The 26460-nt window shown below is 48.3% G+C and overlaps 3 protein-coding genes across 10 annotated transcripts in view; 2 read left to right on the top strand and 1 right to left on the bottom strand.

The window, feature by feature from the left end:
- The first annotated feature begins 572 nt into the window (after positions 1-572).
- RPL18 (ribosomal protein L18) lies at positions 573-8109 on the top strand. Its single transcript, XM_084805682.1, has 7 exons — positions 573-615; positions 2856-2942; positions 4027-4134; positions 4635-4733; positions 5117-5240; positions 5351-5420; positions 7976-8109. Exons 1-7 carry the CDS (start codon positions 613-615, stop codon positions 8049-8051), a joined length of 567 nt encoding a protein of 188 aa, XP_084661808.1. The 5' UTR covers positions 573-612; the 3' UTR covers positions 8052-8109.
- A 10-nt stretch (positions 8110-8119) lies between these two features.
- Positions 8120-18591, bottom strand: LOC146342120 (uncharacterized). Of its 5 annotated transcripts, none has more exons than XM_084805676.1 (5): positions 18484-18591; positions 17777-18017; positions 12691-12941; positions 11738-12241; positions 8120-10199 (listed from the first exon to the last, which is right to left on the bottom strand). In XM_084805676.1, the coding sequence occupies exons 1-5, from the start codon at positions 18508-18510 to the stop codon at positions 9735-9737; spliced, it is 1488 nt and encodes a 495-aa protein (XP_084661802.1). In that variant the 5' UTR covers positions 18511-18591; the 3' UTR covers positions 8120-9734. The 5 variants fall into 5 exon arrangements, with proteins under 5 accessions (XP_084661802.1, XP_084661804.1, XP_084661805.1 ...); XM_084805678.1 differs by having other exon boundaries at positions 12691-12944; positions 17888-18017; XM_084805679.1 differs by having other exon boundaries at positions 17888-18017.
- Positions 18592-22064: 3473 nt separating this feature from the next.
- The window catches only part of LOC146342119 (sulfotransferase 2B1-like), a 33245-nt gene continuing 28849 nt past the window's right edge, over positions 22065-26460 (top strand). For all 4 annotated transcript variants that reach the window (XM_084805674.1, XM_084805672.1, XM_084805673.1 and 1 more), the window contains exon 1: positions 22065-22311. The gene's annotated coding sequence lies outside the window, so the exon portion shown is untranslated. The remainder of the gene's footprint in view (positions 22312-26460) is intronic.

The raw sequence follows: 26460 nt of genomic DNA, 5'->3' as shown, positions 1-26460 counted from the left end.
TGAGGAAATGTGGAGATCATTATACATAGTGACTGTGAGTGACCCTTCACCCCCAACCTGTAATACGGGAATAGCAACAGTGGACTACATTGCAGGGTTGTTGTGAGCCACTGAGGCCCGCCTCGCAGGTTCACTATGGAAATAATAACTATGTATGATATTTGCAACTGCGGAGCAATTTTTCTCAATTAAATAAAAAGAATTATCTCTGATAATTAACATTTTCCGCACACAATCAGACCTTAGTTTGAAAGAGCATGAAATCCTGTCATTGCGTCTACTTTTTCGGGATGGGGTAACGATACGCTATTGCCCAGCCACAGCTTCGTTCAAGTCTGAATTTCTCCATTGTTTCCCATGACTGGCTGCCACTTTAACCCCAATAACGAGGAAAAATATGATACCAAAAATAACTAGCAAGTCCCGCCTTAGAACAAAGGAATTGTCAGCCTACACTGTTTTATGTCTATGGTGCACGTTCCGCCGTAGATTCACCATAGAGAGGCGAAGTCACGCCCCTTCCGTCCCCTGACTGGTCTCTTCCTTCCCATAATTCTGTGCGCGGTTGCGGCCTCTTCCTTTCTCTTTTTTTCTCGGGGCGCCGACGTCGCCATGGTGAGTCCCGAGAGCGAAGGGAGGTGGGATTAGAATCGGTTGCAATCTTGCCTGGGGAGGCGGCGTGGGCAGCGTGTAGCGTTGCGCCGCTGTGGAGAAGGCTCAGGAGCTCCTGGGGGGACCAGCACTGGTGGGCGTACCCCGAGGCTGGAGAGTCAAGATCATGGAGGGGGGCTGGAAGGCCTTCACCAAGGGGGCTGTTACTGGCAGGAGGGAGATCAGGCCTAGGAACTGTGCAGGGTTGAGACTGGAGCCGCTTACGATCGGGTACAGCGGCGGCAAGCCTATGCACGTGTGTGTGTATGTATGTGTGTTCTTACACTCGACAGGAGGCTATAGGTATATGTCTTCTGTTCCACACGATTACGGGCTTCGTTATATGTCAACGCACAAGCCACATGAGAATCTATGGGAGTCTTGCGGCGTGCTCCATCAGAAATGTTTGCCTCAAATATTCGCCTTCAACATAAAGATTATTTTAAAGTGTATTTTTGGTGTCATAAGCTTCTAACAGTGTTGAGTACCCCTTTATAAAATGGAGTTATTATAATCCCAGAATAAGGCACATAGGACCTGTAGATGCTAACCATTGAGGTATATTGATATATAGCAGCAGTAGATATGGCCATAGTGAGAGACAGGCTCAAGGAGTGAAATTTACTTTGAACAGTAGAACTTTTCTACATACAGGAGTGGAGAAATGAGGCATCTTAGAAGCCGGAAGTGGGGCAGCTTTAGTGAGAATGTGTTTATGGCTGGATATAGGTAGTATTGGTAGCGGTGAGGAGAGAAGAATTGAATGGGGGGAAGGCATATTGTGATGGCCCCTTTGGGCTTTGGCATGTGCGATTGGAAAGAGTGGCTGGGATGAAGTGCATGTATAGAAAAAGATGAACATGGAGGTTTGAAATGGCCTGCATTGATTAGGGGTGCCTTTAATCAAGAAACAATAAAAAGGAAACCCCTTCGAAGAACAACATGCAGTAGAAAATAATGTCTCTGTTTTGAATATTGGAACATTCCTTTGATTTTGTTTTGCAAACATTATTCTGTGTTTGATGTTGTACTTGCTGGATTGGTTTCAATCAGGAGGTGGGCAAGATCATTTTAGATCTAGTTTGTATTTTACTAGAACCCTGAGATCCACCCATCAAAGCCAGATACAAAATACTCTTATTGTAAGCAGGTGGGCATACAATAAGAATTAAGAAGTGGGGTACCTCTATCACATGCTCAGTCCAGTCATTAATGTTCAGTACCAGAACCAAGCTTTCAAGTCCTTTCACAAAAAATCCACTTCTGTTTTTCACCCCAAGCATTTTTTCAGCAACCTAATTTAAAGCTCTTTTTACTTGTTGCTGCTGTAAGACAATTGAGAGTCAGAAACCCTACTATAAAAAAAACAAATCTACCAGTAGATACCAATCTACCAGTAGATACCAATCTAACTTCTGGCCACCCATGGTTTAGTTCTAACTATTGCAACAGATTAGTATAATTCCTGTATGTTATTTCTTTTGCATATTGCTCACCTAAGGATTTCTCCCTTTGCTGTTCCTTGCAATTTTGGGGGTATGTGCTTTCCCCCTCTTACCTTTTGTCTAAGCTTCTGACCAAGAAAGAAAGGCTCATGTTTATTTGGAAACAATGGCATGTTTTAGTCCATAACAGTCCATAGTCCACATCTTGATTGTCTTCACAGCTCCTCTGTGAATGAGGCCATGTATTTGGCCCATTTTACGGGTCAGAAAATGAGGCTGAGAGGGAAGCCACACCTAAGGTTAACAGCGCGATCCTATGCGTGTTTACTCAAATGTAAGTCCCACTTCATTGTGGCTTACTCCCTAGTAAGTGTAAATAGGACTGCAGTGGCTACAGGTCTTGAAGGACTTCTCTTAGCAGGAAGAGAGTGGGGATGCAGCCAATAGAGAGCATTTTGAAATATTAACGTGATGCCTTCTACTAATGTACACTGAGGTACCTGCTTTTGTGGGGAGAGGGCTCTTCCTGGCTGATATGTAGAACCTGCTGAGAAACTAGTTTGTGCACCCTGTCGCTTTAACTTTACCCAAAGCTCTTTATTTGCCTGAAACATTTAGGCCAATGCAATCCATGCTTTGTCCAGATATAAAGAAACAAAACCTTCTGATATTAAGAATGTACATTGATTGTGGCAGGTCTAGTTCATGACTGCCTGGCATGTTCCCATCAACTTGAGTGCTTCTCTTTCTTGGCATCAGGGAGTTGACATTCGCCACAACAAGGACCGGAAGGTTCGACGTAAGGAGCCTAAGAGTCAGGATATTTACCTTCGCCTCTTGGTCAAGGTGAGAACCAGGGTGATCAAAGATCTGTGCGTTCAGAGGTGGCTGAGAACCAGAATTCCTGGTGGACATCTTCTCCTTGTCCCGCCTTCTGCCATGCTCATTTGTATAGCTGTATTTAGGTACAAAATCTTTAAAGGCACAAGTATAGGATGGGGGAGACCTGTCTTGGCAGCTGTAGATGTGAAATGGTTCTAGATGCTCTAGTTGATCAGAAGCTGAACATGAGCCAGCAGTATGATATGACTGCTAAAAAGGCTAATGCAGTCTTCGGCTGCATTAACAGAAACATTGTGTCCCAATCACAAGGAAGTAATCCTTTCTATTCTGCTCTGGTCACACATCTAGAATTGCTGTCCAGTTCTGGGTGCCACATTTTAAGAACATTGACAAATTAGAGCATGTCCAGAGGAGGGTGACCGGGTTGGTGAGGGGTCCAGAAACCAGCCCTAGGAGGAACAGTGTATGTATGGCAGGGGGTGGGAGGAAATGGATATGGTTAGTCTGGAGAAGAGAAGGCTAAGCGGGGTGAGGACATTTATTTATTTTATTCATATCCTACCTTTCTGGAAAAAATGGCATTCAAGGCCATAATAGCTGTCCTCAAATAAGTGAAAGACTGTCATGTAGAAGGTGGAGCAGACTTGTTCTCTGTTGCTCCAGAGGGCAGGATTAGACCCAGTGGGTAGAAATTGCAGGGTGGCAGATTTTGGCTAAACATTGGGAGAAACATCCCTACTGTTAAGAGCTGCTTGACAATGGAACAGAGTGCATCAGGAAACAGTGGGCTCTCCTTCACCGGAGGTGTTAGTTGCAAGATTCCTATATTGAGCAGGGGATTGGACTAGGTGAAGTCCAAGGCTCCTCCCAACCCTAACATTCTATCATTCGGATGAATTTGGGGCCAGGCCTCCCTTGGAGAAAAAGAGAGAACTGTTGGGTTATACCTGGAGGGTTGTTTGGGGGCTGGAAACTTACCTGTGGGCTTAATCTGAGAAGTGGAGACAATCCAGTGGGTTTAATTGGGGGACGGAACTAGCCAACAGGACACCCAAGCATCCTCTCAACACTTTTGCTTCCTCCTCAGCTCTACAGATTTCTTGCTCGACGGACCAATGCAAAATTCAACAAGGTGATACTCAAACGGCTCTTTATGAGCCGCACCAACCGGCCTCCGCTGTCTGTATCCCGCATGGTAAGTACAGGTTCTCCCCCCAGTCCCTTTCTTTCTCTTCCCCCGGTGCTGTCCATGTCCATTCTCAGACTCTGTGAGCTTCTGAGGTACCAGTGTTCTCAGCCTCTGTGACCATGCCTCTCATGCTTCAAGTAAAGGAATAGGCAGAGCCAGCTGTGGCGTGGCTTTGCCAACAGAGCTCAGGCAGTGGAACAAGGCAGGAGCAGGATTGGGTGGGCCAGTGGTTGTGTGTTCTTTCCCAAGCAAGCAGTAGTCGCTCACCCTCCTCCTAAACCCGTGGATAGTTGTGGTGGCTGAGGCCCAGTGAAACTTGTGAGACATGCAGCTGGTCATGTGGCACACGTTATGGGGGGCAGATCCATTCTCCCTACTGTCTCAGTCAAGGTAAATCTCATGTTTTATATGCAACAAGGAGCTCGCTTCTAGCCATAAAGGCAAACTATTGCCTGTGCATATCAGTGCAAGCACAGTAATTCTAATTACTCTTCCTCCCTCTCCAGATCCGCAAGATGAAGCTCCCAGGCCGGGAGAATAAAACCGCAGTTGTGGTGGGTACAGTGACAGATGACGTCCGCATCCAGGATATCCCCAAACTGAAGGTAGCCTGGCCAGTAGCAGAGCTGCCGTGTGGACTGGAAAGGGCATGAGGATAAGAGTCAGATGTCAGACAGCTCAAGCTTCGTAAATTGGTGCAAGTTGGGTACATACAGGAATATGTAATAAGCATGTGACTGTGCGAGTGGCTGTGCCTGCACTTAACGACTTGGACTGTCACCCAATTTTTAGAAAAATCTTGAATCGTCACAAGTCGAGTGGATTAAATCTGCATGAATTTCCATATGAGATACAGTTCTAAAAGTTGCATCCCTAGTTGTAATAGTTAGGTGAAGATACCGAGGAAGCTGTAAATCTGCTTGCCAAAACTCCCTACCGTCGGATTTGGGGACTCCTGTGTTGCAACCCTTTTCCTTTTCCCTCCAAGGTTTGTGCCCTCAGAGTGACCCAGGGAGCCCGTAGCCGCATCCTAAAAGCTGGAGGCCAGATCATGACTTTTGACCAGTTAGCCATGGCTGCCCCCAAGGGCCAGGGAACTGTGTTGCTTTCTGGTGAGTCAGGAGGGAGCATTACACTTCAAAGCCTTGAGAAGCTGTTGACCATAGTCTGCTTCTGATATCTCAGTATGACTAAAGCCTCTCTTCTGACCTGCCTCCTACAGGACCCAGGAAGGCCCGTCAAGTTTATCGACATTTTGGCAAGGCCCCTGGCACCCCACATAGCCACACTAAGTAAGTACACTCTTGGGCCCCTCAGTCTCTTGGGATCCTGCTCTCTTTCCCCACTTACCTGTATTTGCCTAAAGTCGTGCAATACTTAAAAAAAAAAAAAAGTGACTTGTCTTGAGCTGTATTTGCACTTTGACTTCTTACTGCCTGTTCTTCAGTAGTTTCAGCATTACCTACTTTGCCTTCCACCGAGTCTCTCCCTCTTGTTTCTTTCCCTTTCTGACTGTGAGTGCTTCCAGACAAAGGTGTCCTAGCACTCCCAATCAAAAGTTACTGTTATTTTGTCTTTTCTTCCATAATGGATTTTTTCTGGTAAGAGAAAAGATGGAAGAAGTGATGGAAGAACACAGGAAGGCTACAAAGGAGGAACACCCCCCCCATACAATTCTGTGAATGAGGCCATGCAATTGCATAAGAAAAGCCTCATACAGAAGTACCCTTTTTTGTTTTATGCATTACTTTTGAATCACACCCTGCTCAGGAACTGTCAATATCGTTCTGAGTCCTGCAACTTTCCTGGGAGGGTCAATTAAGCCAGTCTGTGAGCAGTGTAGCTGAACAGGTTTCCCACATCTAAACCAACAGTGCAGCATCTTGCTCACTTCCCCTAATATGTTCTTTGTACTGACCAAAATTGCTTTCCCTTTTTTATATAAACTGCAGTCAACATTTTAAGTCTCTTTAAGCCCCTGATTTAAGGAAGCGAGGAACAGGCTACATGTGCAAGAGGCACTCCAGGCATTTCTCTCTGCTCAGGAAGATATTACTATGAATATATGAACTTTTATCTGCTGTTACTATCTCTGGTCCTCCAGGGATGCTCAGAGCTACTCCTGCAAGACATGGTGAAAAATGCCAATTTTTAACACTCGGACGCTCCAGTGTGAAATGCAAGCCTTTCCGCTGGTTCCTTGAGCTGTTAAATAGAGCGACAGGGGCAAGAGGGATCCTCCTAGGGGAGAAATGGAAAGATTTGAGGAGCTGCAGAAATTTTGTCCCCAAAGCACTGGCATTCTCACACAAATGATTCCGTAGGTCCTGAACCCATGACAGCACTACACATTTTCAAGCCTTTTGTCATTATGACACCTCAAAACCTGCTCTTAAAATGGGAACCAGGGACCCCTTAGATTCTTGAGAAGCCACCAGGTTCTGCCACTTACAAAATTGTAGCCAAGTCAACTAAGACCCCAATTCTATATGCACTTTCCTGGGAGAAAGTCTGAGCTCAGTGGGACTGACTTTTTGAGTAGTTATGCACAGGATCAGGCTGAAAGTGGTCCCCTTGCTATTGGTATTTCAGTCCCACTTCTTTGGAAGACATAAGAAATATGAGTTCTTCTCTGAAAAGCCTGGAGTAAACCTTTTGCCACCTCTACTCTGCTGTTTCTGCTGACTTTTTGGAAAGACATTGAGCCTCTTAACAATAATGGAAAGACTTGGGAGTTGAGACTTGCTGCTTGATTTAGCATGTGGAACAAAATCTCTTGCACACCCTACCATGTGAAGAAATTGAATTGGGCAGTGTAAAGCCATTGCAGCCATGCACAATATCTGCATCTTTTTCTCAGTCCTCTACAATTTTCAGCTGGATTAGAGTTCAGACTGCAATTCTTGGGGCACAATCCTATACAGATAGGAGGCTGACAGCTGCCCAGGACAGGACAGCCGGAGCATGGAGGTGATCCTTGCCTCTGTACTCTGGCTGCCCTGCATTTTTGGCTAGACAGGTGATTTTGCCTGTCTAGCCAGGGAGCTGGGGGGTGGGGAGGCTGTGCAGCGCATGGGAAGCTGCATAATGTGGCTTCTGCAGTCCTCTCCCCACCCCCGGGCCCGCCCCCTTTTTGCCATCTCTGCACTCCGTCTCCAAGCGTGGAGACGTAGCCAGTGCAGAGAGAAGCACACCAGCTGGGAGGGGGCAGGGAGCGCGGTTTCTGGGAACCACAGTTGGAGCCCTGGCTCAGACCTTGGTTCCCAGAAACAGAAAAATCCCATGGCCCTCTAAGACGGTGTCTAGTGGCCATAGGATTGCTGCCCCAGTAATTTTCAAACTCTATTGAGTGTTTGATCACTGGGAATTTGGAAAGAGGAAGGAATAAAATCCTGTTGAATCTCTCTGCCAGGATTGGAATGGTTTTTTTTGTTGTTCAGTTGTCAAGTCGTGTCTGACTCTTCGTGACCCCATGGGCCATAGCACGCCAGGCCTTCTTGTCCTCCGCTGTTTCCCGGAGTGTGCTCAAATTCATATTCGTTGCATCGGTGATGCTATCCAGCCATCTCATCCTCTGCCGTCCCTAGAATGGTTTTAGAAGTGCTAAAAATTATAGGATTAGAGGAGTAGAGAGCTGGTACCATTAGGGGCTCTAGGTATGCAAGGGAACCCTGTTGGGTGGGGGGTGAAGGAAAGAGACAAGGAAATAAGGAGTCCCATGGTTCTGCAGCTCTTCCAAAGTCTGTGGCTGCTGTGTGTATATCTCCTCCCCATAGTAGTATATTCACTATGTGATAGTAGGTCCCTGTTTGTGTCACTAACCCTTCTTCCATTATCCACTTTCCAGGCCATATGTCCGATCCAAGGGCCGCAAGTTTGAACGGGCTCGAGGTCGCCGTGCCAGTCGAGGCTACAAAAACTAGATTCTTAAAATATTTGAAGGCTGAGATGTATGGAATTAAAGCTGCCATGCTGACTACAGATTAACACCCTCACACTGTATTATTTGCTTGACAGCAGAAAGGCTCTACAAAGGCCTGCTGTTGAGACAAACACACACACCTCAATTGGTGTTCAAGTACTTGAAAGGTTGTCACAAAGAGGAAGGCCAGGATCTCTTCTCGATCATCCCAGGGTGCAGGATACGGAATACTGGGCTCAAGTTACAGGAAACCAGAATCTGGCTGAACATCAGGAAAAACTTCCTGACTGTTAGAGCAATACGACAATGGAACCAATTATCTAGGGAGGTAGTGGGCTCTCCCATACTGGAGGCATTCAAGACAAGGCTGGACAGCCATCTGTCAGGGATGCTTTGATTTGGATTCCTGCACTGAGCAGGGGGTTGGGCTCGATGGTCTTATAGGCCCCCTCCAGCCCTACTATTCTATGATTTGTGTTTTCCCACAGTCTTTACTGAACATATCTTTGCAAGATGTCCCAGTAATATTGTACATTTGCTTAAAATACAAGGGTGGGGATGAGATGGTGAAATTATTGCTATGACTATTCTGGTGATAAGAGAAATATTTTGAAAACGCGGTGCATTTCAGAGCTCAAAGACAGTGCCTGAGAGAAAGCCCTTCTTAAGAAAAGCAGTTGCAGGGGCTCTGGCAGATGTCCAAGACAACTTACGTCAGTAACAAAACCGGGAGCTAAACAGTGGACAAATTTGGAATAGGGGTTTAAACCTGAAGGGACCGTGAGTGAAAACAAAGGGAAGGTTGTTGCTATCTTTTGGGTGGAAAGGAGGTACTAGCAAAAATGGTAAAGCTGACAAGTGTTTGGGAATTTTCTTTCTCTTTCCTATGGGAATCTTCACATCATTTGAAAGGGTTAAATTACAGCTAAGCCATTTCGAGTTTAGAGAGTTTTCTGGAAAGCACAACTAGGAATAGGTAATGTCACCCTTGTACATAAGCATTAGCCTGATTAAGCAACCAGGAATTGCACACAAGTGAGTGCATCAAATACCATGCCGGTGGGGTGGGTGGGCAGAGGAAGGATGGAGCACTCCATCCCTCTGCACCTGGCATAGAAAGAGGGTAGGCTGCTAGAAGAGGAAGCCCCCCTCCCTGTGCACCCAGCAAGCTAAAAAGTGGGGGGTGTTACTTACAAGGCTGCATTATGTAGAACAGATCCTGCAGGGTTGCCTGGTTGGAACAGAGCTTCAGCTATTGGACAGTATAGAAATTAAATAAATGTTTGCTTGGGATAGGAGGGGACGGTGAAAAGAGCCAGACCATCTGCGATCTCTAGGAGGCAAGTTGGAAAACGCAGCCCTGCTGGTGCTTATGGATTTGCCCCCAATTGCAGAGTTAGGCGGGAAGCTTTTTGAGATCGTAGTGCTAAATGCTGGGTTGGGGGGCATGGGGGTGTCCACCAGCAAATCACGTGTGTTTGGGATTGGTTATCTACCTGTTGTCCATGATAGTCAAGGGAAGCAGATGCACAAGAGTTCTAAAGATGTATTGGTTTCACATCAGGGCTTCCAACCCTCCAAATAGGTCCCAGTGATAAAATTGCTCTGGAGCAGAGGCAGCGGTAGCAGCATTTGATGAAGGTACCATAGGATTTAACCCATCAGGGATGCAGGACTCCTTGCCCTAGACTAGCCCCATGGGTTCATGCAGCAGGCAAGCCAGGTAGCAGGAAATGGTCCATGCCCTACCCACTTGGCCTTCCATGTTCTGGGGGTGGACGACACGCAGGAAGCGGAAGCTGAAAGCCTTGTCCGTCAGGCTGCGGAAGCTCAGCACTTGTCTCTTGGCTGCCTCCTGCTGGGCTGTCAGTTGCACCGCTCCCGCCTGCAGGAATGGAGGCAACGTGGGCAGCTCCTCACCAGTTCCTGCGCCAAAGGTTAGGAAGCCACTGGGAGCAGCCAGAGCATAGCCGTGAATGGAGTAGCGGGCTCTAGGACCCCGGGGGGCATTTCCTTTGCCTCGTGTCTGTCCCTGGGCTTCAAAAAAGAGCTCTGCACAATCCAGAGCCACCAGTGGCACGTGGTGATGTCTGAGGGGCCGCTGGGGCTTGAAGGCATCAACGTAGTGCTCACTGCAGGAGACGGGAATCTGCAGGAGAGAGGAGCATCAGTTTGCCTTAGATATTGTCCACAGGTGGCGATGAGATTATACTTGATCAGGAACATGATCTAGGCTAGGTGGTTGCTGACTCTGATCTGTGGATTCGTGATCAGCAAAATAGCAGCCTTCCCCAATGGCCCTGTGGGCTGAGAATGATGGGGGTTGTAGTCCAACATGTCTGGAGGGCACCAGGTTGGGGAAGGCTGTTCTATGGCTTGGGGTAGGGGTAGTGGGAGAAAGGGGTGCAGCAGTTCCATCTTGGTCCTATTTTGGTTGAATACAGACTGGTGCAGGATGGTTTGGAAAATGGGACGTGGACACGCACAGGTCCAGATCCAGAGAGAGTTTGGTTAAAAGCCCCACTGAAATCAGTAGAACAAGTTTGTTGTTGCTAATTTATGTCCCCTTAATTCTGGTACGTCTTTAGTGCGAGGTTGGATGGAAGGTAGATCTCCAGATGTTTTGGACCTCATCTCCCAGAAGCCCCTGCCAACATGTCCAATCATCAGCAATACTGGATGTTGAAATCCAAAACATCTGGAGAGAGACACACCCCTGCTTAAATGTAATAAACCTTTGAATTTGGGCTATTGTGCAGAATAGCATCTTGCTTATAAATACAAGAACATTCCAAACTGGGATGGACTGCAGTCCAAGCTTCAGTCTCGCAAAGAATTTGCACAAAGATTCATGTCTGTGCATCCACCAAGGATAATCAAATCCCCTTTCTACCCACATGGAGCTGGGTGAATCGTGTGAAGTGCGCATTCTAGACCTGATCCACCAGGGGGCCAGGGAATGGCTCTTGCAGTAGGTAGTTCCAGACCCCTGCTCTGCCAACTTCTGTTTGCCAGCAAGCTGTATAAACTAGCAGAAAGGATGGAGTCAGATACATCCCCCTCATGTTCTGAATAGAGCCCTCCTTCCATTACTGTTACTTCTTCATCACCCTAGTTTCCTGACCCAAGGTTTCTTGGGCAGGGAATGGGCAACACTGGCAGTTTGCAGATCAGGGGCATCGTTCAGGAAATGGAAGAAAAGATGGGAAGGCACCAAACACAAGGAAAAAAAGAGACCTCAAAGATGCCCTCTTTGGTGCTCTCCCATCTTTTGTTCTCCACAGGGAAACTTACTGCCCAATGCATTTTGAATCTTGCAACTCTTCCTCGGAGGCAACTGATTTAGTCCTTTCAAAGTATAACCAAAACTTGCCTTCTGAACCATCTCATTACTCTTGAAGTGGTATGGAAGATAAGCTTGCTTATGCTTTGAAAGAACTAAATCTGCTAACTCTGAGGAAGAGTCATAACTCATGGGGCAAAATAACTTATCTCCTGGGGGTTAATAGCTAGAACACTGAATTAACACTGGGCAGCTTTTGAGGCCTCCCTCTCCACCCAGCCCATCACAGCCCATGAGCAGGCCTTATTCTGTGCTTGCTCCACAAATGCCTGGTGGGACACGAAGCTCTTCTTAACTCCATTTTGGAGGAGGGGGAAAAAACGGCCAATCCCGCAGTTACTCACCTGCCTCAACCTCCGCTCCATAATCTCTGTCCAGCTGAGCCAGTAGCGGGAGGCTGTGGATTCAGAGATGTGGAACCGGAAGGCCACGTCTTGAAGAAGCAGCCCCAGGCGCAAGCGGACGAGCACCAAGAAGAGCTGGTTCTCGGGGCTGAGGGCGCTGTGGGGGCCGCTCTCTGGACTCCCCTTGCCATCGAGAAGGAAGTCCAGAAAGGCCGTGAGCCGGGGGTACTCATCAAAGCCCGTGTAGAACCTCAGCCACTTGGCATGGCTCTTGACGCTCTCAAGGGAGAAGGCCCCATGCTGGGCTTGAGCGTCATGCTGTCCCCTCAGCTGCCTGCTCAACGAGAGGACGGTGGCGCCGCTGGCATCCCGCTCCCTCCGCAAGCGTTGCCTGGCGGACTCCAGCTGGTCCCGCTCACAGCGCAGGTTCCGGTTCTCTGCCTCAAGCTGCGAGACACGCTCTCTCAGGTCGGAGAGGATGGTCCAGTTCTCATCTGCTTTCTCCTGTTGTGGTGGGGGGGAAAAGCTGCCATGGCAGGGTTATCCCACTCGCAACTCGGCTCCCTGCATCGCAACCACTGTTGGCTCCAGGTTTTTGAGGGCCGTTGGGCAAGACACCTGCACTGGGCCCCCTCCCTCAGGGAGTCTACCTTCTCCCTACCAGTGCAGCTCTTGCTCCTCATCCTCTTTCTCATCATTGCCACTGCTCGCTTGCTTGACAGGCAGAGAGCCAATGAGCAAGTAAGCAGTGGCATTTACTCCTCCATCTCACCACCACCGCTACCTGGGTCAGGGGCAGGTGAACAAGCAGGTTGCAATGGCAAAGAGGAGGAGCAACTCCACGGGATTCTTGTCAGCGGGCCCCTGCTGTGGTGTCAGCCCTTGGCAAGTGCCCGACCAGGCCTACCCTTGACGCCAGCCCTGATTAACTTCTACGCATATTTGCTCCTCACCTGCAGTTCCTGGCATTCTTTCTGGCTGGCTTCAACCACTCCCTGCAAGCTAAAGAAGAGCCCACTTTGGCGGTGCACTGTGCCCCTTAATTCCCTGACAAGCCTCTTCAGCACCTCTGCTTCCTCGGGTATGCAGTACGCGTTGTGGTCGTGTCGCACCAGCTCAGCGCTGTGCTGGTGACAGGGCAAGTTGCCGGTATCTTTCATCCTCTCATCTGCAAGGACCACGTCTCCAAGACTAGAGGCCGTTTCTGCTGTGGAGAGGTGGCATTAGGGGTATTGCAACAGCACTGCTGGTGAGCCTAGTTCCTTCAGGAACCATCATTCCTGGCCCTCAGTGCCACCTATCCCCATCTCAAATGTCAATTCTGCAGTGTTTGTTTAACATGGCTCCTCTCAGTGAACTCTGGGAAATGTAGTGCACTGAAAGAGCCATGATGCTGCAACAGTTCTCTGCACCATGGAAGCTACAGTTCCCAGGATTTCTTCAGAGTAGCAACAGCAACAGCACTGGGAAAGGCAGCATGGTGTAGCAGTTAGAGTGTTGGACCGGGACTTGGGAGTCCCAGGTTCTATTCCCCACTTGGCTATGAAGTTCACTGGGTGACTTTGGGCCCGTCACTGACTCTCAGCCCAACCTACCTCACAGGCTTGTTGTATGGTAAAAATGGAGAGGAGGAGGAGGACCATATAAGCGCTTGGGTTCCTTGCAAGAGGAAAAAAGGAGGGACAGAAATATAATGATAATAAATTAAAAATCCTTAAACCAGTTTGAAACCCTGTTAAAGGGCATAATATAGCCTGCCTTCCCAAACCTGGTGCTTCCAGGTATGTTGGACTACAACTCCCTTCATTCCCAGTCATTAAGGGAATTGCAGTCCATCACACCTGGAGGTCACCAGGTCGGAGGAAGCTAATTAGGGTCGTTAGCTGCTGGCTTCTATTCCATGAGTGTAGCATTTCCCAAACAGCTCCTAGCTAAAGCCCACTTTTTTCTAGATTAAAATGTGAGCTACACTTCACCCTTATGCCTGAAAAAGTTTACTTCCAGAGTTCTCAAGCTTACCCACCCTTAAGAGAGCCCCTCTTCTGATTTAAAGGGAGCCTGCCCAAAGTGCAATGGGGGAGATCAGCTTCTGAGACACCTGCTCCCCATGGGTACTACGGCAGATGGTGAGTGGAGAGGGGCTTTTCCAGTGAGGGCACCCGATCTCTGCAACTCCCTCCCTCGGGAGGCTTGCCTGATGCCGTCTCTGTTTTCTTTTTGGTCTCAGATGAGGATCTTTTATTTGCTTAGGCCTCTTAGATGTATCAGTTTTTTTAAACACTGGGACGTCATCTGTCCTGTCTCATGGTGTGACTATATTCATTCTACCTTGTTGGGTTTTATTCGGTGGTGGTTGGAGTGGCTATTTTAACCCCGTGTAAGCTGCTCTGGGAGCCTGTTGGTTAAAGACCAGGGTAAGATGCATTAGTTGGGCAACTTCTTCTGGAACAGGAAATTCTGTCGCAGCCCGAAATGGGAGTGACTGAATTAATTTTTATCCTGTTTTTCAGACAAAAAAATCTCCCCGTCCTGCCCAGTAGCATATCAAAAATACAGTAGCAGGTTGGTGGCAAGCACTCTAATCTAACCCAAATGAAAACTGAGATGCAGGCACTGCTCTAGAGCAGAGGTGTGGAGCCGGAGCCCTTCCAGCTGTTTTGGATGTCAACTCACAGTAGGCCCAGCCAGCATGGCCAATATTCAGGAATGCTGGGGGTTGTAGTCCAAAACATGTGGAGGGCACCAGGTTGGGGAAGGCTGCTCTAGAGCTTACAATCTTAAGAGAGGACATTTTAGTGAAAGGGAGCAAATAGGTCAAGATCAGTTTGACAGTGCCCAAAAGAAGTGGGGCATGGTAAACAAGCATTTCTATCCAATTAGAGCCAGAATCTCCCTCTCTGGTGTTCTTGTTTGGATAGAAGTGGTGCAACTAACCCGTGCCCCTTAGTCCTTTAGTTCAGCCTTCTGCAACCTGGTGCCCACCAGAAGGTCTGGACTACAACTCCCATCATTGGTGACCACTGGCCAAGTTTGCTAGGGCTGATGAAAGCTGTAGTCCAGGTGCCCTATCCCACAGTCTGCTGGGTTCAAGTGTGTGTATTTGAAGGTGGGTGCCCGGGAGAGAATAGGGATTCTGTTGGCGTACCGTCCACCCCGCTGCTCAATAGTCTCCCTTCCTGAGTTAACCGGGGTAGTCTCGGGGTTGGTGTTGGAGACCCCTCGGCTTGTTGTGCTGGGGGATTTCAACATCCATGCTGAGGCTGCCCTGTCCGGAGTGGCTCAGGACTTTATGTCTGCCATGACAACAATGGGTCTGGCCCCACCTATGTTGCTGGGCACACTCTGGACCTCATTTTCTGTGCTGGATGGGGTGATAGTGATCTGAGACTGGAGGAACTCTCTATAGTTCCGTTGTCATGAACAGATCACTACCTGGTGGGGTTTAGACTTGCTGACGTTCGGAACCTCTGCAGGGATGGAGGACCAATTAAGATGGTCCGCCCCAGGAGGCTGATGGATCCGAATGGTTTCCTGACAGCTCTTGGGGATTTTCCAGTTGCCTCGGCAGGCGATTCTGTCGAAGCCCTGGCCGATCTCTGGAATGGAGAAATGACCAGGGCCGTGGACACAATCACTCCTGAGCGACCTCTCTCACGAAGTGGAGCTGCACCAGCACCCTGGTTTTCTAGGGAGCTGGCAGCAATGAAATGAGTGAGAAGATGACTAGAGCGACGTTGGCAGAAAACTCAGGAGTGAATCTGATTGAACACAGGCTAGAGCCTATTTGAAGGCCTACTCTGTGGCAATACGGGCAGCAAATAAAATATTTTTTTCTTCTGCTATTGCATCTGCAAAGAGCCGTCCAGCAGAGCTGTTTCAAGTGGTCAGGGGTCTTTTATACACTAGCTCGGAAAAGGATAATGTAAACCTCTTGACAGCCTGCTGTGAATAATTTGCTCAGCACTTTGCAGACAAAATCGCTCGGATCCGCTCTGACTTGGACGCTGTAGTTGATACAGACGCAGTGGATGTAACTGTGGCCCCTGCTTGTCCAGTGTTGTTAGATACTTTTCAATTTGTACAGCCTGAGGATGTGGACAGGATCCAGGGAGAGGTGAGAGCCACCATGTGTGTTCTAGATCCTTGCCCTTCCTGGCTCATAAAAGCAGCCAGAGGTGGACTGGCTGAGTGGGTATGTGGAGTTGTTAATGCCTCCCTTAGGCAAGACAGAGTTCCAGCCTGCCTGAAGGAGGCAGTGGTGAGACCTTTGTTTAAAAAGCCCTCCCTGAACCCCACCATATTGGATAATTATCGGCCAGTCTCCAATATTCCATTTCTGGGCAAGATATGGGAGCGCATGGTGGCCTCCCAACTCTAGGGATTCCTGGATGAGACAGGTTATCTAGATCCATTTCAATCTGGCTTCAGACCCAGTTATGGGACAGAAACATCTTTGGCCACCTTGGTGGATGACCTGCGCTGGGAACTAGACAGGAGGAGTGTGTCTCTGTTGGTTCTGCTGGATCTCTCAGTGGCTTTTGATACCGTCAACCATGGTATCCTTCTGGGCCGCCTCGCTGGGATGGGACCCAGAAGGTGGTGCTCGGGGACTTTGTTCGACTCCCTGGCCATTGGCTTGTGGAGTTCCTCAGGGTTCTGCTTTGTCCCCCATGCTATTTAACATATACATGAAACCACTGGGAGAGGTTGTCCAGACTTTTGGGGTTCGGTGTCACCAGTATGCTGATGACACCAAACTCTACTTTTCCTTTCCATCTAATTCCAAGGAATCTGTTGGGGTGCTGAACCGGTGTCTATCAGCAGTAATGGACTGGATGAGGGCAGACAATTTGAAGCTTAATCCAGACAAGACAGAGGTGCTCCTGGTCAGTCGAAAGGTAGATCAGGGAATAGGGATTCAGCTTGTGCTGGATGGGGTTACACTCCCCCTGAAGACACAGGTTTGCCACATGGGTGCACTTCTGGATTCAGCCCTGAGCCTGGATGCCCAGGTTTCAGCGGTGGCCAGGAGTGCATTTGCACAGTCAAGGCTACTGCACCAGCTGCACCCATTCCTTGAGATGTATGACTTGGCCACAGTAACACATGCCTTAGTTACATCCCGTTTGGATTACTGTAACTCACGCTACATGGGGCTGCCTCTGAAGAGTGCTGGGAAACTTCAGCTGGCTCAAAGATCTGCTGCCAGACTGTTGACTGGGGCTGGCTACAGGGAGCATACAACTCCCCTGCTAAAACAGCTTCACTGGCTCCCAGGCTGTTTCCAGGCACAATTCAAAGAGCTGGTCATGTCCTATAAAGCCCTATACGGCTCAAGTCCAGGTTATCCGAAAGACCATATTCTCCCCTATGAGCCTACTCGTGCCCTGAGATCTTCAGGGGAGGCCCTTCTCACTGTCCCGCCACCATCACAGGCACATCTGGTGGGAACGCGGGAGAGGGCCTTCTCAGTGGCTGCCCCAAGGCTCTGGAACTCCCTTCCCAGGGAGGCGAGAGCGGTACCCTCCTTGATACGCTTTCGCAGGCACGTAAAACTTTTTTGTTCCGGCAGGCCTTTGGGGATAGCTAGTCTGCACCTGTGAGAATATGACGGATGGATACTGTATTGCTTGTCTTTTAACGTTTTGATATTTTATACAATTTTAATATTATTGATGATTTAATTATATTTTTAACTTTTGTATACTTCTATTTATAGGATTTAATTGTACAAGTTTTAATGTTGTAAAGCTGCCTCGAGTCCCAGTGTTGGGGAAAAGGTGGGATATAAAAAGTCCCAGTATTGGGGAAAAGGTGGGATATAAAAAGTCCCAGTGTTGGGGAAAAGGTGGGATATAAAAATCATCATCATCATCTCCAAAAGATTTAGCTGGCACCAGGTTGGGGAAGGCTGCTTTAGCTGGTGGCAGAGGCCGGAGTGTCCTCCTTTTCCCTTCTGGTGGATCTCATCACACCTGGCACGAGTGTTCCCCTTCCCTGCCCTGATGGAAGCTGCATGGACAGATGCAAGAAACCCACCCTGTGTCTCCCAGAGCCCCACCCTCTCCGGCAGGCTATGGTGGCTGAGCATCTGCAACGCCGCACCAGCACCCTGCCTGGAGAACCCAGTCCTCATGGATGCGGCAATACCAGGGGACTCCTGTGCAGGCTGCAAGCAACAGCTTTTTTTCCTCCTCTTGCTGGGCTGGCGGGATCTTACAGGGACCTCCACCTCTGGCCCGTAGTGGGCAGTAAAGACGCACGTTGACTCCTGGCATTCCTGTTGGGAGGATCTCAGGGTTAGGTGGCACCACTTTATCAGGTTAAAAAATCACGATAATCTCTTGCCTGATTTGAGATTAATATAGGGATTCACAGCGACCGCAGCCAAATGGAGACATAGATAAATAAAAATTATCTTAAAATTTGTGGATAGATATATTAGAAGGATGATAGATTGATTGCTAGATAGTTTGATTGCTTGATTATATTCCATCCTTCCCCAACCTGGTGCCCTTTAGATGTGCTGGACGATGGCATCTGGGATTCCTTGAACTGCAAACAAAACATTGATGCAAAAATACTCTGATCCTGCTGCAAGGGCAGTAGCCTAAAAGGAAGGTACCTACAGGTACCAGAATGAGGTCTAGGCTGCTGTCCGAATTTGTGGGGCATCGACAGTGGGGATAAGGGGAGTCCTAGATGGGCAAGCTTGGGCAAGGCGAGGCACCCTCGCCGCTCTGTACCTGGGGGAAGCCGCGGTCGATCTCCATCGCTCTCCCTGCAGCCTCGTTTCCGATCCAAAATGGCGCCCATGGTGAACCTGCCCTATCCCTACGATACGGCTAAGGGAAGACGAACGGCGACCGTAGTTCCCTCAACTAAGATGGCAACATCAGGCTCAAAAGCAATGCAGCAGGGGGGAGTTCCGCCAGCAGTTGGGTCCTAGTTGCTGAGTATAGCGGACTTCGCTCAATAACATTTCGGGGTGGGGAGGGAAAAGCACAAAGGGTAAAACAAGCATTTCCAGAGCCAACGGTTGTATTTTCGTTTACACCAGTGGGGTGGGCACAAGGTTGCTGGAGGACAACTGGGGACCGCCTAGACTCTAGGCCCTAGAGTGACTAGGATTTTTGCAAAGAATGCTGGAGTAAAGAGGACTTTGGTCTGATCCAGCAAAGCAGTTTAAGATAGATTAGCTGTAACGTCCTTGAGGTACAGCAATTAAGTGTGGGGCGGGGAGGAGGGAGTTCATGCCTCCTGCCCCCATTCCTGCCCCCATACCCAGTTTCTGGACACCCTGCAGAATGTTTCTCGGGCATTTGGGAGCATATGATGAGTTTTTTTTTTTATCAGGCCCTGGATTTGTCTTACAGTTGATTGTTTAAAATTGTTTTAGATGTATGTTGTCTGTATATGTGCTGTCTGTTTATATGTTTTTATGTAAATGGTTTTACACTTTGTATAATGTATTTTAACGTTTTTTTCATTTTTGTACACTGCTCGGAGAGCTTCAGCTATGGGGCAGTATAGAAATGTCATACATAATAATAAATAACATAAATAAAAGACGTGCACTGAGTGCAACCTGTGAAAGATCCTGTTCAAGGGCTTCTACTGATCGTAGATGCAGAGTTTGTGAGCACATAGACTCTTCCCCAGATTATGCTGAATGGGTGTTAGGGTGGCCACTTGTGAATTGCCAAAAAAGAGGAAATGCATTTCCAAAAAAAAAAAGAGAACAAGAGGAGATTATTTACATAATATTTGCATATGCTAATGTATACATTTAGGTGCAGGGTCCCCGGCCCTCCTCCAAGACTGTCACACTCCCTAGCCCCACCACCTTTCCCCCAACCACCGATTGTGAAGGTTCCCCCCATTGTAAAAGGTTGAAATGCCTTTTGTAAGGCTTAGCTACTGGCAGTAAGAGTTTTAAGATAAAATATGCTGGTATTTTGGCCCTGCCCTTTTTGCCTTCAGCCCCACCCACCACTGGAGTGCAGTCCCCAAGAACTTCTCTGAAATGGAATTTGACCCCGGAGCTGAAAGAAGTTCTGCATCACTGAAACAGAGAATGCCCTCAAAATAGAGGACAGTTCACTGGCATTCCTTCAAATAGAGGACTGTCCTCTGTAAAAGAGGAGGTATGCCCACCCTAGGGTGGTCACTTACACATCATCAAAAAAGAAGGCAAATGAGGATACACCTTTGCATAAAAGTTACATATGTAAATTTATATGTATAGCTGCAAGTTTAGACACAGTGACGGTAATTTAAAGAGAAATACAATGCATCTCACCATAACAGGGAAGACAGAGACCAGGAAAGCTGTGTGCCTCCTGTCCAGGTAATAAGTGTTGATGAGCAATTTCAAGGCCCCTGCTGCTCTCCCTTCTTCTTATGGCTCCTCATCTTTAAACAGGACTTGGACTGGACAGTACTGCAAATAGAGGGGTATCCTATGAGATCCAGGGTCAGCATCAAGAGTAGACATAGTTGGGTACCTGCTGATGACCCATACCCCAGCAAGGGTCCCACTGACAAGAGCCCCTTGGAGTTGCTCCTCCTCTTCACCCTTGCAACCTGCTTGTTCACCTGCCTCTTGCCCTGGCCCAGACAACGGTGGGGGGGAGGGGGAGCAGTGAATGCCCCTGCCTGCTTGCTCACTGGCTCCCTGCCTTTCAAGCAAGCAAGTGGTATCAATTATGAGAAAAAGGATGAGGAGCAAGAACAGCTGGTAACAAGGGTGGTTGAGAAGGTCGACTCACTGAGGGAGGGGGCCCACGGAGGTGTCGTGCCAAGGGCCTTCTGAAATCTGGGGCCAGCACTGCTGAGAGCCTTTCAAACAGGGAACAGTGCTCTGTATAGTAGGGCGCACAGACACCTTGGAGGCCTACCTGATACATGTTCTCATCCACTCTCCATGCAGGAGCTTCGTTGGACTTCACAACACGCAGGCACTTTCACAGAGACACAGTGGAGTTACAGGAAAAAGTGGCTTACAGACAAAATGTAAAGCAGAGCAAACATAGTCATCTTACAAAAGGAAACAACAAGCAAGACCATGGATGTGAAGTACTTTGAATGCTAGATATTTATTTATTTCATTTATTTATTTATTGCATTTATACCCCGCCTTTTTTCCTCTTGCAAGGAACCCAAGGCGGCTTACATTATCCTCCTCCTCTCCATTTTATCCTCACAACAACAACCCTGTGAGGTGGGTTGGGCTGAGAGTCTGTGGCTGGCCCAAAGTCACCCAGTGAGCTTCCATGGCTGAGTGGGGACTAGAACCTGGATCTCCCAGCTCCTAGTCCAACACTCTTGCCACTACACCACACTGGCTATCTGAGGAAGAATGGCTATCTTTCTCCCCCCGTCCCCTGCTCCACACACGACCTTTGCTTGTATCTGCAGCAGGGGAATCTTTTCCCCCCTCACTTCTCTCCATGAGAGGTAAAGCTTTGTCTGCTAAATTTCTACGTGGCATTAAAGGTACAAGAGCTGGGCCAGGAAAAAAGGTGGCCATCCTACATGTATAGAAAAGGAGCGGACGAATCTTCCAGATGTTTTGGACTACAACCCCCGTCATCATTGGCCATGCTGACTGGGACTGATGGAAGTTGTAGTCCCAAGCATCTGGAAGTCACTGGGTTCCCTACCTCTGGTGTAGAACATTCAAACAACCCACCCAGGCTATGACCCTTCGATGAACTTCACATGTGCTCTTTGGACATAAGGGTGAATAGCTACATAACCATCACCCAGAAAAGAGCAGCTACAGGGAGTTTGCTTTACCATTCCCTGCCAGAAAGAATACTCTGCCCAAACTTTTTTTTAACCTGGGAAAGGGAAGCATACTGTGGCCTCTGTCACTGGGCAGGAGATCTAGAGCCACTGTGAGGCTGCACCCTTTGACTCCCAGGACGAACATCATGGTAAGGGGGAGAGACATAAACTGCAAGGGCCATGGCCTGCAAGAGACCCAGACTGTGGCATTTCTACGCTAAGCTCAAATGTGTACAATGTTAGCACAGTGATGATTCACAACAGCAATAACACTGATGACAACACATTCTAACACCTGGAAGGAGAGAGAAAATCTTGGTCTCAAGTGAGTCCTAAGTGAACAGAATCAAACTAAATTATAAACTCTTGTTCAGCAATTTCAGCCGGGCAGCTCCTTTTAAACATTATTTGTTGAAGAATGGCAACTTTCAGCTCCGCAATGGAGTGACCTTGGAGACAGAACTATTCTTCCATTGGTTTCGGAATGTTGCCATTTCTGACGTTGGATTTGTGTCCATTTCATTTTCTTTTGCCTAGAGACTGGCCTGTTTGTCCTATGTAGAGGGCAGAAGGGGTGAGGACTCTTATCCTATGAGGGGACCAGGAATTTGGGGGGTACAGTACATGCGCACAACATACTCTGACCCTCTGGCTTTGTTTGCTGGCCTGCATCCTTTCCGTGTGCAGAAGGCTCTCCAAGATACACATTTCAAAAACAGGGGAGCTGCAGAAGAATGGTTCTGAAAGAGGGTGCGCATTATGATCTGTGATCTGAATTAAAGGTGAGTCTTTCAGAGTAACACACTTAAAAACAAAACCTGTTCAAATTATACTAACCTTATGATAATTCCAAATTGTTGTTGTTCAGTCATTAAGTCGTGTCCGACTCCAAATTTGACCAGGTAACTAGAATGAACATTATGGAGGATGTGGGATTGGGCAGCATTAAAGCGGAAAGGAATTTGTTGTTGTCCAAGTGTAATCTAGAGTGACTCAGGACAGAAAATGGAGCTCTGGCAACATAGTGATCAGGAGTGACCAAAGACAGATTTGAGATTGGCATTTGACACTGACTCCTCCAAAAGGCAAGCACCGTGCCACCCCACACAGCTGGGCTGAGAGCACCCGCACCACTAGCCCCCCTGCGATTCTATTTCCTCTTTCCGTTGACCTGCTTTCAATTAAATACAGCCTTCTCCAAGCTGGCGCCCTCCAGATGTTGTAGACTACAGCTCCCATCAGCCCAACCATTGATCATGTTGTCTGGGGATGATGAGATGTGTAGTCTAAAATGCTCGGAGGGCACCATATTGGGGAACTGCTAGGCCTAAAACCATGCAACACTTCAAAATGAGAATGGCTTTTAAAAAGATGCCTCAGTCAGCATTGTGCCTTCACTCCTTATTATTCTCTCCCCTGCTTCATTATTGCCTCCCACAAACACGGCTTGCTCGGAGTCAGTCTCTTTCCCTTTCTGACTTCGCTGCTGCTGCTGCTGCTGTTTGCCCTGTATTCACATCACATTCTTCCTCCAAAGAGCTGCATCTCACCATGTGTTAGGGCCAGACTAGACATGATGCTAAGTACATCACTTGCCATTTGGAATTTTTTAACAAAACACAGCAATCTATAGCAGGCGCGGGGGGACCTGATTTTCAGCGGGACTCCGGGGGGGAGGGAAGGATTAAAAAACACTCTCCCCAAGCAGCACCACGGTCCCAATGAAAATTGGGCCTCCCCACACTTACTATTGCTTTAGAAAGAAGATGCCGAATTTAGCATGATGTCTCTTTTGCCCCATAGGCTGCAACCCGAAGCACATTTCCTAGGGCAGCAGGAGGTAGCCTGATGCCCTTGAGATATGTTGGATGACAACCCCATCCAGCTAGTGTTACCACGTTGACTGGGGACAATGGAAATTTTAGTCCAACGCACCCCAGAGGGGGAGGCTGAACTAAGTAGTAAAGCCGCATTGACCACCATGGGACTTAGTTCTGTCTGAGTTAAAGATGCATAGCAGTGCTCTGTTGGTCTCAAAACTACCCTAGGAGGCTCCCAGTGGAGGCTGGGGCTCCGATGCCAAGTGCAAAGCATCTCGGATAGCTTCTTTCGAGTTCTAACTGAAACCCAGAGTGGATTCATGAGAACATAAGAAGAGCCCTGCTGGATCAGCCCAAGGGTCCATCTAGTCCAGCATTCTGTTCACATGGTGGCCAACCAGCTGGCGACCGGGAACCCACAAGCAGGCCACGAGCACAGCAGCACCCTCCCGCCCATGTTCCCCAGCAACTGGTGTACATTGGCTCACTGCCTCTGGTACTAGAGGTAGCACATAGCCATCAGGACAAGCAGCCATGGATAGACTTCTCCTCGAGGAATTTGTCCAACCCCCCTTTAAAGCCATCCAAATTGGTGGCCATCACTACATCCTGTGGTAGCGGATTCCATAGCTGAACTATGCCCTGTGTGGAGAAGTCCTTCCTTTTATCTGTCCTGTCTCTCCCACCAATCCACTTCATAGGATGACCCCGGGTTCTAGTATTTTGAGAGGGGAGAAAAATGTCTCTCTATCCACATTCTCCACACCATGCTTAATTTTGTACACCTCCATCCTGTCTCCCCTCTCCCTTTTTTCCAGGCTAAACAAGCCCAGCTGTTGTAACCTTCCCTCACAGGGGAGATGCTCCAGCCTCTTTATTATTTTAGTTGCCCTTTTCTGCGCTGTCCCACTGGCATCGCAGCTACCTGCCTCCACTGGAGACTCCTCTAGTCTTCATTTTTTTCAGACTCTGGGCCCACCTTTACCCCAAACGTGACTTATGGGACCCACTTTCTGGGTCCCATAATAATAAATAACTTTATTATTGTTGTTGTTTTTGTTATTTTACCGTGCACCTATGTGGTGGCAGTGCCACTAGGCACTCTGGGATTCCTGAACATTGGCCATGCTGAAAAAGGCTTCTGGGAGTTGAAGTCTAGAACATTTGGAGAACTCCCTTCTGCCTATGCTTGCTTTAGGCAACTCTCTCTGCTCAAGAAGACAGGCAGCTGCAACTCTGAATCTGCATTACTTTACGAGTGGCCCTCCCAGCACGTTCAGAGCTACCAGTGGAGGGTGTGGCAACTAACTCTGATTTAACACTGACTAACATGTTGTGAAATGTAAGCCTGATGTTGGCTAGGAGGCATTTCCAGTGATTGCTTGAGCAACAAAGTACAGGTACTGTGCTAGTGTGAACACAGCACCTTATTAGAGAGCAACAACTGGGATCTGCAATTAAATGTTGCAATATGGAGTTCAGCGTTGCAGTCAGCCAGCCAGCCAGCCAGCCAGCCAGCAATAGCCTCCTCCATAATACTCCATTCCATTCCTCATCACCCCTCCCACCTTTCTTCATTTGTTCCTCCAACTGTCAGTGTTCGAGGGCCACTGAGCATGTGAAGTCCTCATTTAGCTGTTGTGGGGAGGTCCCCCCCTCCTTCAAGTTTTCCCCTCTTCAAGTTTTTTTTTTTTGGTGTGTTGGGGGGGGGGGTGTTTCTCCAAACCTTGAGATTTCCCCTAAGCTGATGATACTTCTGTTTTGTGCATGGATAGCACTGTTTTGGCTATATAGGGATTGACACTCACCTCTGAACTTGGGAAATGCAGAGAATGATGTGGAAAGAGGGACAGATTGGGGTTCTTCCAAGAGAAAGATAGGGAGGGTTATGGAGGTATAAAAATATTTCCTACACGGTCTGGGTCCAGGGTATCTCAGGGTAACAACTTTTCTGCTCCAGTTACCACCAAATTCAGACCTCCTTCACTAGGAGCAATGCTTTCCCAATAGTGGCCCTGAGCTATGGAGTTCTCTCCCTCGTGATTATTCCTCAGCCCCTTGGCCATTGACGTATGGGGTTCCATACGGTACCACCTTGTCCCCAATGTTGTTTAAGATCTATATGAAGCTGCTGGGAGCAGTCATTAGGGGATTTGGAGCCAAATACCATCAGTATGCTGATGACATGCAGCTCTATCTCCCTGTGACATCTGAATCAGGAGAGGCTGTGCAAGTCCTGGATCAGTGCCTAGACTCAGGAATGGGCTGGATGATGGCCAATAAACTGAAGCTGAATCCTGGCAAGACAGAAGCCTGTGGGTGAGTGGTTCCCGAGGCTGGGAGATAGGTTTATTGCCTGTTCTAGGTGGGGTTGCACCCCTCTGAAAGATCAGGTCTGTAGTTTGGTGGTACTCCTAGATCCATCACTGTCGCTGCAGGCCCAAGTGGCCGTGGCGGCCTACTACGGCCTCTCCTGGACAGGGATAGCTTGGCCACAGTGGTACAGGCTAGTAACCTCAAGACTGGATTACTGCAATGCGCTCTATGTGGGGCTGCCCTTAAGGCTGCTCCAGAAGCTGGAGTTAGTGAAGAATGCAGCAGCTCAGATGTTGTTGGGAGCTGCCCCTTTTCAGCATGCAACTCCTTTGCTGAGGAAACTGCACTGGCTGCCCAGGCACTACCGGGCCAAGTTTAAGGTATTAGTACTAGTGTACAAAGCCCTAAACAACTTGGGACCAGGATACCTGAGAGAGCGCCTTCTCCCTTTCCAACCTGCCCAGTCACTGAGGTCATCGGAGGGCATGCTTCTGATGGTTCCGCATGGACCTATGGCCTGATTGGAGTCCACCAGGAAAAGAGGCTTCAGTGTGGTGGTCCCTTTCCTGTGGAATTCCCTGCCTTTGGAGGTCAGGCAGGCGCCAACACTGTGTTTCTTCTGGCAACTCCTGAAAACATTATTATTTTAGGAGGCCTTCCTTGAGTAACAGGCTTGCGGTTTTATCAGAACTTTGTTTCTTTTTTAAAATAGTAATTATTTTAATATGGGTTTTATTCTTTTATCCTGTCTGCTGTTCACTGCTCTGAAATCTTTGGATATGGAGTGGTATACAA

The sequence above is a fragment of the Heloderma suspectum genome, chromosome 6 (assembly GCF_057233095.1).
Source record: "Heloderma suspectum isolate Gila_16-S chromosome 6, 16-S_ref, whole genome shotgun sequence".
NCBI lineage: Eukaryota > Metazoa > Chordata > Lepidosauria > Squamata > Helodermatidae > Heloderma > Heloderma suspectum.
Note: the sequence above shows the minus strand (reverse complement) of the source record. Positions and strands in the feature narration are given on the sequence as shown.